At 39.7% G+C, this 14029-nt stretch overlaps 7 protein-coding genes across 7 annotated transcripts; 4 read left to right on the top strand and 3 right to left on the bottom strand.

Moving 5' to 3' along the window:
- Window positions 1–595: 595 nt before the first annotated feature.
- On the bottom strand, window positions 596–2886 carry PHYBLDRAFT_178018 (hypothetical protein). The gene is made up of 10 exons (XM_018437941.1): window positions 2793–2886; window positions 2628–2725; window positions 2450–2550; window positions 2281–2356; window positions 2155–2201; window positions 1831–2072; window positions 1633–1717; window positions 1300–1558; window positions 998–1225; window positions 596–852 (listed from the first exon to the last, which is right to left on the bottom strand). Exons 1-10 carry the CDS (start codon window positions 2873–2875, stop codon window positions 794–796), a joined length of 1278 nt encoding a protein of 425 aa, XP_018288046.1. The 5' UTR covers window positions 2876–2886; the 3' UTR covers window positions 596–793.
- Window positions 2887–3825: 939 nt separating this feature from the next.
- Window positions 3826–4287, bottom strand: PHYBLDRAFT_116048 (hypothetical protein; the record flags this gene model as incomplete). Its single annotated transcript, XM_018428496.1, has 1 exon — window positions 3826–4287. One exon carries the CDS (start codon window positions 4285–4287, stop codon window positions 3826–3828), a length of 462 nt encoding a protein of 153 aa, XP_018288045.1.
- A 655-nt stretch (window positions 4288–4942) lies between these two features.
- PHYBLDRAFT_93650 (hypothetical protein) lies at window positions 4943–5842 on the top strand (the record flags this gene model as incomplete). The annotated part of the gene is made up of 3 exons (XM_018443833.1): window positions 4943–5251; window positions 5346–5411; window positions 5702–5842. Coding segments are annotated over 3 exons (516 nt in total), but the record flags the coding sequence as incomplete, so codon positions are not given.
- An 800-nt stretch (window positions 5843–6642) lies between these two features.
- PHYBLDRAFT_97247 (hypothetical protein) lies at window positions 6643–8738 on the top strand (the record flags this gene model as incomplete). Its single annotated transcript, XM_018444016.1, has 3 exons — window positions 6643–7927; window positions 8063–8478; window positions 8544–8738. Coding segments are annotated over 3 exons (1896 nt in total), but the record flags the coding sequence as incomplete, so codon positions are not given.
- An 893-nt stretch (window positions 8739–9631) lies between these two features.
- PHYBLDRAFT_159742 (hypothetical protein) lies at window positions 9632–10351 on the top strand (the record flags this gene model as incomplete). The annotated part of the gene is made up of 2 exons (XM_018434053.1): window positions 9632–9719; window positions 9775–10351. Coding segments are annotated over exons 1-2 (260 nt in total), but the record flags the coding sequence as incomplete, so codon positions are not given.
- Window positions 10352–11247: 896 nt separating this feature from the next.
- PHYBLDRAFT_8077 (hypothetical protein) lies at window positions 11248–11848 on the bottom strand (the record flags this gene model as incomplete). The annotated part of the gene is made up of 3 exons (XM_018443602.1): window positions 11248–11402; window positions 11469–11708; window positions 11791–11848. Coding segments are annotated over 3 exons (453 nt in total), but the record flags the coding sequence as incomplete, so codon positions are not given.
- A 1233-nt stretch (window positions 11849–13081) lies between these two features.
- PHYBLDRAFT_60322 (hypothetical protein) lies at window positions 13082–13675 on the top strand (the record flags this gene model as incomplete). Its single annotated transcript, XM_018440629.1, has 1 exon — window positions 13082–13675. One exon carries the CDS (start codon window positions 13082–13084, stop codon window positions 13673–13675), a length of 594 nt encoding a protein of 197 aa, XP_018288040.1.
- Window positions 13676–14029: the final 354 nt, after the last annotated feature.

Here is a 14029-nt window from a genome sequence, read left to right as displayed (position 1 = left end):
TCTTTCTTCTTTAAAAAAAAATAGTGTTAAGAGTAATAAGAAAAAGTTGTCCGATACCCTTTAATATTGTAGTACAATTATGTCTCTGTCTAAAATCAATAGCATTCTCGTCTACAAGACCAAGTAATATAATTATATGCTCACTATGTACCTAGAGGCTTATATTTTACATGATATCAAAACAAGTATTCAGACTATCATTGAAACCAAAACGAAACATCAAATAGGCTAAATAATTAATGCGTAATTTGTCTATGTATTATATCATAAATTAACGCCAAAATTATAAGCATCTTTGATAACGCTCTAGGCATCTTATATTCAACGGCACAACTTTCAAACTCTTGTAATACTCATACCACTATAAGACAAAGATAGACTCAAAGCATAATCGAATGTTTTACTACTGGTGTGTATTTTATCTAATGTCTTAATACAGAGAACTAGTATCCTTCTAGTTTAACAATCTATAGATGTATGATTCATGAATTTTTTTAGAAAACAAATAGTTTTTGTTGAATAATAAAATATACCTCCTCTACTAAACATGCTCAAGAATATCAATTCAAAAACTTTTTACAATATAGATATTAATGAATTTTTCAAATAGCTTAATACGAATTTTGTACAGGCAGTTTATTGTTTTTCAAAGATAAAGATGAGTTCAGAAGAGAAGTAAAGGGGAGTGGGGGATGACATTTTTTTTAGTTGGTACTTTTTACATAAATCTAGCTCTATAGTCCCAAAAGTCTTGTCTCTATAGTCCAAGAGGTATTTTCTTTCTCATTTAAATTTACTGGTACTTGGTGGCAATAATTTTAGCAATAGTTTGGAGCTGGATGTTGTTGGTTCCTAAATATCATAAAATAAGAATACAAATGAAATTAGTATTGATATTGAGATCAAGAAACATATGCATATGTATTTACAATAATGTAGTCTAAATCGTTTCATTTTCTTGTATCCCACGCCAATAATGGTTTGCTAATATTTTTACCTTCATAGATTGATCCAATCTTGGAATCACGGTAGAACTTTTCGACACCAGTCTCACGCACGAAACCATTTCCACCCATCCACTCGACAGCATAGCTCGAGGCTTTCTCAGCAACCTTGGCAGCCATAAACTTAGCCATAGCAGCCTCCATGACAAAAGGCTTGTTCTCTTCCTTAAGACGAGCAGCGTTGTAGGTTAGGAGCTTAGCGGCTTCAATGTCAACAGCGACTGTGGGAAATTTTGATCTGGGTCAATAACATAGTTCATCCGGATAGTACAACCATGGGTAGATTTTGTCTCACCTTGAGCAAACTGATGCTGCATAGCCTGGAAGTTTCCAATGGCAGTGCCAAACTGCTTGCGCTCCATCATGTAAGGCAAAGCAATATCAAATGCACCCTGAGCACATCCAATCATCTGAGCAGCAATGCCGATGCGACCCTCATTGAGAGAGTCGATGGCATACTTGTAACCATGGCCGACTTCACCCAAAACATTTTCCTTGGGGATTCTGACGTCGTCAAAGTTGAGGACGCAAGTAGAAGAAGAACGGATACCCAGCTGTATAGATAATAGACATGGTATCGAGTTAGTACCAAAAACTGTAGAATCCACATCATTACTACCCAACTAACCTTCTTTTCCTTCTTGGCAATCTCAACACCCCACTCCTTCTCAACAATAAAGGCAGTGATACCCTTGTAGCCTTTTGAAGGATCACTAAAACAAAACAAAAAATAAAAAGGGAAATAAAGTTAAGAGTTAATTTCTAGATTCAAATGATCCTATTATCTAACCACAAGAAAAAAAGTAAAAAAAAAAAATAGTCTTACACATTGGCAAAGATGACAAAGATACCGGCCTCAGCAGAGTTACTGATCCACATCTTGCCACCGTTCAGGATGTAGTGATCACCCTTGTCCTCGGCACGGGTCTGGAGACCAAAGGCATCACTACCGGCACCCGCCTCTGAAATAGCAAAACTTCCGACAGTGTCAGTGGCAAGACGAGTGAGGTATTTCTCCTTCAGGGACTCGTTAGCCCACTTGCGGATGACAGTGTTGGTCAAAGTGTTCTAAATACCAATAGATCTATGTTAGTAAACCAACCCAAACCGAGCGAGACAAAGTAAAGAAAGAAAGAAAGAAATAGCTTACGTGAATGTCACACAAAGCACTGATAGAGGGGTCAATCTTAGCAAGTTCTGTGAGGGGGTAAATATTAGTGTTAGTAGATATTCAAATATCTAGATTTTGTTTTCCCCTGTTGTATAGATAACGTACCCTCGACAGCCAAGATAGCAGCAGTGAAAGAGCACTCGGCACCTCCATAATCACCGGGAGTCTCAAGACCCATCAGCTTTTTTCATATGAGATATATATATATATACATACGAGATTAAGTATTTCCAATCGAACTATACGGTACGAAATTAAATATCTAGAACCTTACACCGTTGTCAAACATAGCCTTGATGATATCAGAATCCATCTTCTCGGCTTCATCCATAGCAGAGACGCGTGGGGCAACAACCTCACGGGCAAAGCGGGCAACTAAAGATTTACACTCATTTTCAGATCGAAATGCAGGTATAGCCTGGATGAGTTTTTATATCAGCCGCTACACTAACCAGTTTCCTTGAGCATAAGCTCCTCCTCGGTGAATGCGGTAAGAGAAGTTGGGTTCTCCGATACAGTAGGTGTGGAGTAGGTCAAAGCGGCATAGTTACTACAAACGCAGTTTCTTTGATTAGCGACTGGCTGGTATTTAATAATTGACGAAAACCATGGCTTACCGTTGGGCAGCCTGGCGGAAGACGCTTGCAGGGCGAATTGCAGTGGCAGCAGAAAGTCTGAGGGCAGAACGGATGAAGCTCATTTTGTTAAGAAAATATGGAATGAATAACTAAAGAGAAGAAGATTGACGAGCTTGTAAAGCAACACAGAGAAGCCAAAGCTTTATAGCCCTTGCCCCACATTTAAGCCACTTTCCCACGATACGATCTTTTCTCTTTCTCGATTTGATTTTTAACACATGCCCACGCTCTACCCCCCAGTTTTTCACCAGCTTTCCCAAACCGGGCAGTAATTCATCCTTTTTAGAAGGGTTGGAGGGTGGGACAGGGGCAAGAATAATCATCCAAATTCACATACTCTTGAGAATAATCCATATCAAGCTGAATCAAGTGTACGGCAGACAAATATATATATATCTTTATATATATGTATATATGCAAGTATAATTATATAATCGCAAGCAATATACCGTTAATTTGAATTATTATTATAATTATTATTTATCTTTAGTGGTTATCTATGCTTCTTGTAATTTACAGTACTTGTTCTAGAGAGAGAGAACCAATTTAGATCCACAAGATTATCTAATCAAACAAGTCAAAATCTGAAGTGAGACAAAATAAAATATTATACAAAAATTTAAAAAAAAGGTATTATTGTGTATGAGCTCAGTTGAATCAATTGAATGTCTATTATAACCTCTTCCTTTCTTCCTTTCTTTCTTCCTTTCTTTTATACATATTATGCACATGTATAAACAAGTATATATATATATATATGTGTGTGTGTGTGTGTATGTATGTATCTGTATCTGTATTTGTATATGTATTTGTATATTTATATGTAAACATCATTATATAATTATGCATATTTTTATGTTTAAAAATAAAAACAATAGTAAATTGTTCCAAATGAAGTAGGAAGAAGTGGAGGAAGGAAAGGATGGTCTGTAAGGCGTGGTAGTGTTGTGTTGATGTTCGTGTATTTTATGTGCGTAGGGGTTGCACTTGTATATTTGTATATACATTTTTCTTAATTGGCACGGCAAAGAACCTCTCCACCGACATTCTTCTTCAGGGCTTCCTGCAATTCCAATACACCACGGTTAGTGGATAAAATAGCAATCTCTCCAGGTTGAAGAGGCTTGATAAACTGGGCTCGTCGGCCGTTGGCAAGATTTTTCAACTCGTTGACAGAGAAGTTAACCTTCTTGGCGGGCTTGCTGATTACAGTCAGTTTCTCGAGTGCAGGCTTGTTCTCCTTGTATTTAAGGTTGAGCCAGAGGCGACGAGTGGCGACATTGTCAGGAGTAGTTGCTGTGTACTCTGTGTCGGGGGAAATGTGGTTTCCGCGGCTTACTGAGGAGATAAAGCCCTCCTTGTAAAGAATGTTGGCGATGGCGAGATTCATTTTAGTCTCGGGTATTGCCATTGTTTGAAGTCGTGCTCTGAATCCATTCTGAATACGGGCGCAAAGGTCGTGAACGCGAGGCATCGTAGATATGTTTTGTGTGTATGTCTGTGCGTGTGTGTCTGTGTGCGTCTGCGTTTTGCGTCCGTACGGGTAAAAACTACAAAGGAGGGTTGAACTGTAGCTTTTTGGCAGTTGTCTTTGCCTTTTTACAAAAAAAAATCAAGGTCTCATTGCCCGAGGGAGGGGTGGCAACAATTGTTTAGTGCGTGACGTAGACATAAGCCACCCACCAAAGGCGCGCCAACCTACGTTCAATTCACTCTGAATCCTGCCCTTCTCTTTGGTACTTGGCGCGCAAAGAATCTCCCTTTTTTGATATATCTTTTTTTTTTCTGACGTGTGCTAATTCTTCCAAGGCCATCTACGTCTATATTTTGTACCCTCTCTGCTACGCCCTTCCCGCATTAAACTCGATTCCGTACCAAGGAATCAACCAATTTAAACCATGGTATGTAAATTAGATATGTGTGAACATGACTTTTTTTTTCTGTCTTGGTGTTATTTCTTTGTGGTTGGACAGATCCATAGCCTGGACTCCATCCCTATACATATCAGATAAAATTCTTTTTATTCGCTCATCATCCCAGATGGATTGATGTCGCGTTAGACTATACAAAAAGACGATCAAACTCACATCTTTGTCATCTTGGTGATTGCGTAGTCGAGAAACTCGAAAATGATGAATATTGTCAACTACCGACTTCGTATTACCCTGTCCGATTCGCGTGTGTTGACTGGCCAGATGCTTGCATTCGACAAACATATGAACCTCGTATTGGCTGACTGCGAAGAATTCCGTAAAGTAAAGCCCAAGGGAAAAAAGGTTGAAGGACAAACGGAGTTGGAGCAGAAGCGAACACTTGGTTTGGTTATCCTGAGAGGCGAGACTATTGTCAGCATGAGTGTTGATGGACCCCCACCACCATCCTTCGACGACCTTCCTTCCAGAGGTCCTGCATTGATGAGTGGTCCTGGTTTCGGAAGAGTAAGTTTTGAACAGATCAATTGGCATTGTCAAACCAAAAGAGTGGGATTTTTTTTAAAAAGGAAATTGTCTTTTTATTTTATTTTTATTACAGCCTGCCGGTCGCGGTCTTCCTGCCGCACCACCACCAGGTGCTCCTATGATGGGATTGTCTGGTCCCGTTCGTGGTGTCGGTGGCCCCGCTCCTCACGTAAGTAACTAGTGCTTTGTATACGATTGACATATGCATATATTTGGTGTCAGTTTGATTTAGCTCACAACTAAACATGATACGTATATAGATGATGCAGCCAAGACCCGGATATCAGGGTCCTCCCGTTGCCTATGGTCGTCCTCCAATGCATGGACAAGGTGTAAGTATATCTTTGTTTGGGATTGGGGGTTTACTAAAGTCATATGTACTGATCCAAGCTAAAAAAAAAACTCTTCTACTATAATAAACATATGTAGCCTCCTCCTGGTTTCCGTCCTCCTCCAGGTATGCCCCAGAACTTTAGACCTCCCATGCCCGGTGCTCCTGGTGGTCCTCCCATGGGCTTCCGCCCTCCACCTCCCGGTGCTCCCGGTATGCCTCCTCCAGGTTTCCGTCCTGGCATGGTAAGTGATATATATGTGTGCTATAGATAATATGTCCAAAAAAGAAACTATATTGAAACTCTTCATAACAACACAATAGCCTCCACAGGGATTCCCTCAGGGCGCAGGCCGTGGAATGCCTCCCCCAGGCATGTACAACAGACCTCCTCCCCCTCAGTAAAACCACCCACATACATAAAACAAACAATTTCCAAGGCAAGATAATCATAATAAACTTTTTAAAAAATGATAATGAGAAAAAGAAAAAGAAAGAGAGTGCACAATATAGTTTTTTCTAAAAAAAAAAAAAAGGCGCCTGTAAATGTGTTATCCTAGAAACTATTGCCATTTATGACTGCCTTTTGTCCCATAAAATTTTCCATTTTGCATTACATTTTTTCAAACTTCTTTTTCTTCAAGCAATACCAATACAAAATAAAAGATAAAATAAAAGCTTTAAGATGGAAGATGATGGTATGATGCTGAATATCAGCAATTCTGGTTCAAATGGAGCCAAGCCAAAGAAGGTGACATCTTGGGGAGGCCACTCTAAACGTACAAAACCTTCTACTATGAAACCACAACACCAACAACAGACGTCGTACGGACCAATTCGCCCTCGCACTAACGTACCTGCGATCTCGAGTTTCTCTGAACCTGTACGATCCAAGACTTCAGATCCCAAACCTGTAGATCCCAAACCTGCAGATCCCAAGCCAGATACCACTCAACATGCCGATTCTGCCACCTCAACCGATACACCAGCTGCCACAACTCAATCAACTGCTAGTAATACCATGGTTCATGGCAGAACTCAAGTCATTTCTTCTCTCTTCTCATCTAACCCCGAGATCAAGCCTCTCCCAAAAGTCTTTAAAAAGATTAACAGGAATCAGGTGCCTAGTAATGCCCCAATGGCCGACTCAACCACCTTTACTGGTATCGGAATCCTGACCGATCTAGTTAATCTACTCAAGAACAAACACAGTGTCACAACTCCCACCAATGTTCAACGAAAGGCCATTCCTCTCCTTCTCGGACCCTCTCGTACTGTTCAGGACTGTGAAATTCCCAAAGAGGATGTCGATGTAGTCGTTCAAGCCGAGACTGGTTCCGGAAAGACCTTGACATACCTTCTCCCTATTGTTAACCGCCTGATTGGTGCCTCTATGTACACTGCACCAGAGGAATCTTCTTCTGCATTTGGCGATCGTTCTATTGGTACTGTGGCCATTATTCTGACACCAACCCGTGAATTGGCTCAGCAGGTCGAGGGTGTTCTGGCTGGATTGGTGAACCTGCCAAAGTCGGAGTGTCCTAATACCCGTCGCCTCCACTGGATCGTACCTGGAACTGTTATCGGTGGTGATAGCAAGAGCAAAGAAAAGGCACGTCTTCGCAAAGGTGTAAATGTTTTGGTTAGCACACCTGGTCGTTTGTTGGATCATCTCGAGAACACCAAGAGCTTTAATATTCAGAATTTAAGGTGGCTAGTGCTCGATGAAGCCGATCGTCTGTTGGATCTCGGTTTTGAAGAGACATTGAAAAAGATTATGAATATTATTGATGAACGCACCAAGGCTGGACCTAGCGACAAGTTCAAAAAAGCTTTGGCCACCAAGTACTGGCCTAAGCGTAGACAGACAGTTTTGTGTTCGGCAACTCTTCGTGATGATGTAAAGAATTTGGCCGGGTGGTCTCTTATCAATCCTGCATTTGTGAGCGGCACAGAAAGCAAGAGGGACGCCACAGCTCTGCTTAAGGTTGGCGAGGGCATGGATGTAGATGCAGAGGAAGTCAAATTTACTACTCCCAATCAACTCAAGCAGACATATACTGTTACACCAGCAAAATTGCGTTTAATTACATTGACTAGTCTTCTCAAATCATATTTTGTTCACAAGAGAGGAAAGCCAGAGCCATCGAGCAAGATCATCGTTTTCTTTTCATGCTGTGACTCAGTCGACTTCCATTATGATTTATTTGCTAATGCAGGCAATGAAGAAGAGGCTGAAGAAGATGAAGAAGATGAAGAAGAGGACGATGAAGAAGGGGATGAGGATGCCAAGTTGATGAAGCGTACCCTTAAGAAGATTATGGGTAATGAGAAATACAAGAACCAGGCAACAAAGCACAATGGCAAGTCGTCCGGCACTCGCAGTGAACGCAAAGATAAGCAGGAGAAATTGGTTGAGAAATTAAAGCTGCCATTCCTGACAAGTAAATTGCTTGGAGAAGTTCCCGTGTTCCGTTTACACGGTGACCTTGAGCAACAAGTGCGCTCAAAAACATTTTTGGAGTTCAGCAAGGCATCTTCTGGTGTTCTGTTGTGCACGGATGTAGCTGCCCGTGGACTGGATCTTCCCAACGTTGACCGAATTGTGCAATATGACCCACCTTCAGATATGAAGGATTATGTACACAGAGTTGGTCGAACAGCCCGTCTCGGAAAGGCCGGTGGTGCAACATTGTTTTTGTTGCCAAGTGAAATTGAATACATTGATATTCTCAAAGCACAGGAATTAACCCCAGAACCTGTTGAGATGGAATCCATTTTGCGCACATTGGCTGATACGCCACAAGGCGACTACCAGATTCCTGCACAGGACCTGCAAAATGCAATGGAACGTTATACGATCACAGATGAAGAAGTAAGTTTATGATTTTCTGTTTTGATAAGAAGACAGATTTCTAATATGTACGATTGTTTTTTTAGCGTGTGACATTGGCAAGAAAGGCTTATTGGTCAAGCGTAAGGGCGTATGCAACACACTCTGCGACAGAGAAACATATCTTCCACATCAAAAACCTTCATTTGGGCCACCTGGCCAAATCATTTGCGCTCAGAGAGGCTCCTTCCAACTTGCATGAGCAGAGTAAGGGACGTAAGAAGAAGGAGGCAAAGAAGGAGCGCATGCCTGGTAAGCACAAGTTGATTGGCAAGGATGCAGCTCAGCGACGGAACCCATTGAAGCGTAATTATGACCATGCAAGCGAGTTTGCGATTGCTAGCTCGGAAACCATGGCAACAGGACCAGTCACAAAAAAGAAACGAAAGGAGACTTAAAATTAAAATTATAAATCTGTGTTCTGCGAGAGCACATGTAATCTACAGTGTTAGAGTATATATATGTATATGTGTATGTATATGTATATATACATTTTTTCGTATATTAAGAATATATCATTATCATCATAAACAGCGCAGTTGCTGTATTTCATATCAGAATCTATGGTCTTACAAGCAAGTTCATCTTGCGCACGAAGCACTTTACCAAGATGTGATTGAGTGGGGAAATTTGCGTGAGAAAGATGATCTTCAATCATCCACTGAGTTTAAATACAAGGACGTTCAGTCCACAGACCCAGAGTAAATGTATCGGAGCAGGTTAAAGGAGATTTACACGATTCTAGGCTTATCAGCCTTTGTAAGTTAAGAGATAAGAAAGCGTAAAAAAAAGGGGGGCAAGAGATACTTCTTTAATATGCGGACCATATCTAGTCTGAAACGCGGATACATCTTAAGGTGTTGCAATGGTAACCATTGCAATGGCTATATAATGGTAGTTTGTCAGGTGATCTCATGGAATGGTAAGCCCAGGCCCATGGCATCATTCGATGGACATAAATAGAATCTCCGTTGTTGCATCCTAACAAAACCAAGCCGTCAAGGTTAGTCACCAATAATCAAACTCAACTTCGTATGACTAACCGATGGCAGAAATTGCGGAAGATCAAGGGGAAAGGGAGGGATTATAAAGTGCAAGAGCCTTCAACCTCTTTGTACCTTACTTTTCCCCTCACCTTTTCTTCAGCACTTAATCTGATATCTCACACAACTATGGATCTCTCTTGGTGTATTATCTGCGACTGTCACTGTACTGAAGACAATGTAAGTAAAAATGACTTGCTGATCTATTGGCTGTGATACTTATTCAGTTACTTAGTTGTATTGCTCTGACAATTGCCGCAACAAGGATACTTCTCAACGCACACAAAACAAGTCCAGTAGTCCAGCGGTTCCTCTTTCACCACCTTCATCACCCCTTCTCGAACCATTCCTATCTTCATTTCATTCTCACCGTACAAAATCAGTCGCTCGTTCATTTGGTGGCTACATCACACCTCCTGGCTCACCAGAATCCGTCTACTTTGATCGTTGACCAAAAAGGCAGACACAAAATCATAAGAAAAAGACCGATTGCACTCTTTGTTTCACAACAGTTTAAAAAATCACTTCACCACACTACTCTCTCAATGGTAAACCGATTCCAGCCGACGCCACTGATAAAATTGCCTGTCTTTTTTTCATACTGAAAATAAGAAGCACAATGGCATCGTACGACTTGTCGATAAAAAAAAACAGAACCCCATTTTAGCTCAACACTATATTGTAGCATCCCAGGACCAAAACTATTCAACACTTGGATCCCCCAACCCACATACACCCTAAAATCAATTACTATATATATATTTTCGATTTATTGTATTTCTTATATTACGTTTCATTATTATTTTTGAAGCAAAAAAGATTTTTATTTATTTTTATTTTTTTTAACATTTACGACGTTTATTTGAAACCTTCATTATTAAGCTGGTTCTTTTTTTTTATTGTTTCAAAAAAACACACACACACACTATTAAATTTAATAAAGAAAAATTTATTAAATAAAATGATTCTGATGCTTTATCCTTTCAAGTTGTTTGTTCTCAATTATTGCAGATTCAATGTTTTTCTATTGTAGTTTCTATTTTGTACAATAAGGTAGATACAATAATAAATAGTAGATAAAAAATAATACGTATAATACAAAAATACAATTCTTATCCTAAGCGAATGCTATCATTGCGAGATTTGGAGTATTTTAAGTGGCACATATCCAAGTGCCATTCATGTCTATAATGAGAAGCAAATGAAACCTTGCAAAATTCGCAACGGACCCATTCACTGGTGTCGGATTCGTCTAGTTCAATAGAAGGGCTCATAGATCGATTACTAGAATTGTGGCGGTGAGGTAGACGTTGGATAAGAAAACCAAGTAGATTTGAACCAAAAGACATATTGATTTTATTGTAATGTTAATTGAAAATCGAGAAAAAAAAACAGGTATTTATATAAAAATAATATTTGAAAGGTCGATCTCTCACAATAAAACAACATTCATAAAGTACTGTTTTTTTAAGACACACAAATGATTGTACTCAAGTTACATTGTCATATGTAAAAGCTTGTAATATATACAAGAAATTTTGATAAGATAGTAGTAGTAGTAGTAGTAGTAGTAGTAGTAGTATGTATATATATATGCATATGACTGAATTGACGTTTTTTATTTTGCAGATTCTTTTTAATACAACCAATAAATCAAAAACACACTGGAAAATCTCAGTTATTTTGTTTAAGCAGTCTCCTTCTTCTCCTCCTCGATCTCGGCCTTGTCGAAGCTCTCGACCAAGTCGGGGATCTCATCATCATCCTCACCAGCGGGAGCACCCTGCTGGGCCTGGTAAGCCTCAGCGAGCTTACGGAGGCTGGCAAGAGAGTCGGGACCCATCTGGCTCAAGATACCGGGAACTAACATTTCATGATATGTTAAAAAAACAAATCACGAATATGATATACAAATATATAATGACTTACCAAGCTCGGCCAAATCCTTCTCGGCGGCACGGCCGTGGATGGCAAAGGTGTTGCAGTTGGCAGCGGCCTGGACCTTGGGGGCACCAAAGTGGATAACCTTGCCATCATCTCTGAACATGTTGACCTCCTCAACACCAGCGATGGGCTGGACACCCAACTTGGTAAGAGCAGCAGAGAGCTTTCTGTCATCACCAGAGCTGGAGACCTTGACGACCTTCTTGGTCTTACGGCGGGGGGTACCTGAAAAAGAAAGAATATGGCTTAGATCGATTGCCAGCTTACATTTCCAAAAATAACAAGAGTATATTTGTATAGGACTTACCCTTGCCACCGATGCGGACCTGGGCCTGGAGCTTGGCGAGTTTGTCGGCGTTCATGATGTATAAAAGTGCTGAAATGATTATATGAGCAAAGGATGTATTTTTTTTTTAGTTTTTTGTTTTGTTTTTTTTTTGGAAAAATAATGATGAAGACGAGAGGCTTGTATCTTCGTCTCATTCATTTCTCATCGTGAATATCCATAGCAAAGATTCATACACGCGTGGAATACAATGTATTATTCAAGTTATATACTTGGCGCGTCCATCTCAAGATGGTCATCGTACAAGCCACATGTATGATGAGGTTATTTTTTTTTGTATACTTTTCTTTTTGCAAGCAGAGCAAGGTGTGTGTGTGTTTTATTTTCGCATCGTATTTTTGGATGGATATTCACGAGAGAAGAGAGTGCCGAGCGAGTAAAGGTTGGAATCGAGACGTACCTTTCCTACAAACAAAGGGAGTAAAAAGGGAAGAGAAGGGAGAGAACTATTTGCGGTCGACATCAACAAAAAAAATTCTGCCGCACCCCTCGAGACATTGACTGTTTTTAATTGGCTAGACAAAATTTTCGGTCGCAAGCCATCTTCTTGGAATTGAGCGCGCCTTTATTATGATTATTATTATTTTTTAATTATTTTTTAATTATTTTTTCTTCCATTTTTTTTGAGGGGGGGAGGGGGGGAAGGAGGTTATTCGTTTGAATTCTTACGGGCACTTTATATCATTTCCTCTGCCTTTTCTTCTTTTTTCTCGTTCCTGTTGTTATTATTAATTTTATATATAGCCCTAAATAGCTGGCTGAGGCTACAATCGTAGGTATATATATATATATATATGCATGTGTATATTGATATTTGATAAACACAAATTGTAGCATTCAATTAAATTCAATACCTTGTTTAATATTAGATAATTAATATTCTAGGTAATTTATGAAATAAAAGGTACCAAGGGGTAGTGTAGGCAAAACGTACAATAAAAAAGATTAAATGAATGTATAAGAAATGTAAAGTATCGCTTGCTATTGTGGTAAATCAATTATACATGTTTTAAGACCATTGAAGTGGCTATAGATTGTATGAATTTTTATTTATCAATGTCCCTATAAATATTAAAGAAGTTTATTGAAATGTATTACGCCGGCTATAAATATAAATATATATATAATATATACATATATATCTTTAAGCACCACCAGGGCAGATTCGTTAGAATAAATCCAAATCAAATATTAAAGAGAAAGTCCTTGGTTCATTTTCTCTCTTCTTTATCTCGTCAAACTAATAGAGTACATGGTTCAACAAGACTGGCCATTCGATATTGTCTTGCACATATTTTCTTACCTTAGTCTAGCTGATTTATGTCGATTGCTCCGACAGCATCATTTCAATTTCTATTGTACTCACACACTCATGCGCCGTATCAAAGCCCAACAATGGTCCCTCGACCTCTATTCTTCGCCAAACTACTTTGCAGCCCTTTGCAATGGTGATCTTTGGATGCGCCCCATGGAACGTCTATTCTGTGTAGGGTATGACTCACGATCGGGTTATCTGAGATTCGAACCCAAGCAATTTCGTGACAGGCAAAGCGCATGGATAGTTGTAAATGCAAATCAAACTCTAAGAGTGCGCTGTACACAATGGATACGCCCTTTAAGCGAAGATGATCGGCGAGGTGAGGTACCAGTCATATGGACGCAAGGCGATAATATTAAAGAAAATTCTGGAATCAGAGTACGGTATCGATGTTTGTACACCAGTGAGCCAAAATACGCTTGTCGTACGTGCGAGCTTTGGAGGTGTCATCACAGACCTCAGTTAATGCGTGTATCCATCGACAGTATGTCCGTGACATTTGAATGGTTGCAGCAGGGATTACGGTAGTATCTAATATATTATACCACACACACGCGTCTATATACCTGCATACATACATACATACATACATACATACATACATACATACATACATACACACATACACACATGCACATATATATACAAGAACTATATACGCTTAGCAGCAATGCGCACCAATAAATACAACGTATATATCTTTCTATTGTTACCGATGGACATTAATACGCATTTGACTCGGAAGCTGTCATGTTGAATGCACATGCAAAGCGGATGTCAAAAGCGCTTTTTTGGTGAAAACTACCACCGATCATCATGACTACAGATACTTACTCCACGCTCATTTGCTAAAACTCTTCTACCGCATTGATAGAAGTTGCT

Source organism: Phycomyces blakesleeanus, assembly GCF_001638985.1.
Source record: "Phycomyces blakesleeanus NRRL 1555(-) unplaced genomic scaffold PHYBLscaffold_20, whole genome shotgun sequence".
Classification (NCBI taxonomy): domain Eukaryota; kingdom Fungi; phylum Mucoromycota; class Mucoromycetes; order Mucorales; family Phycomycetaceae; genus Phycomyces; species Phycomyces blakesleeanus.
This window is presented reverse-complemented; position numbering and strand designations above follow the sequence as displayed.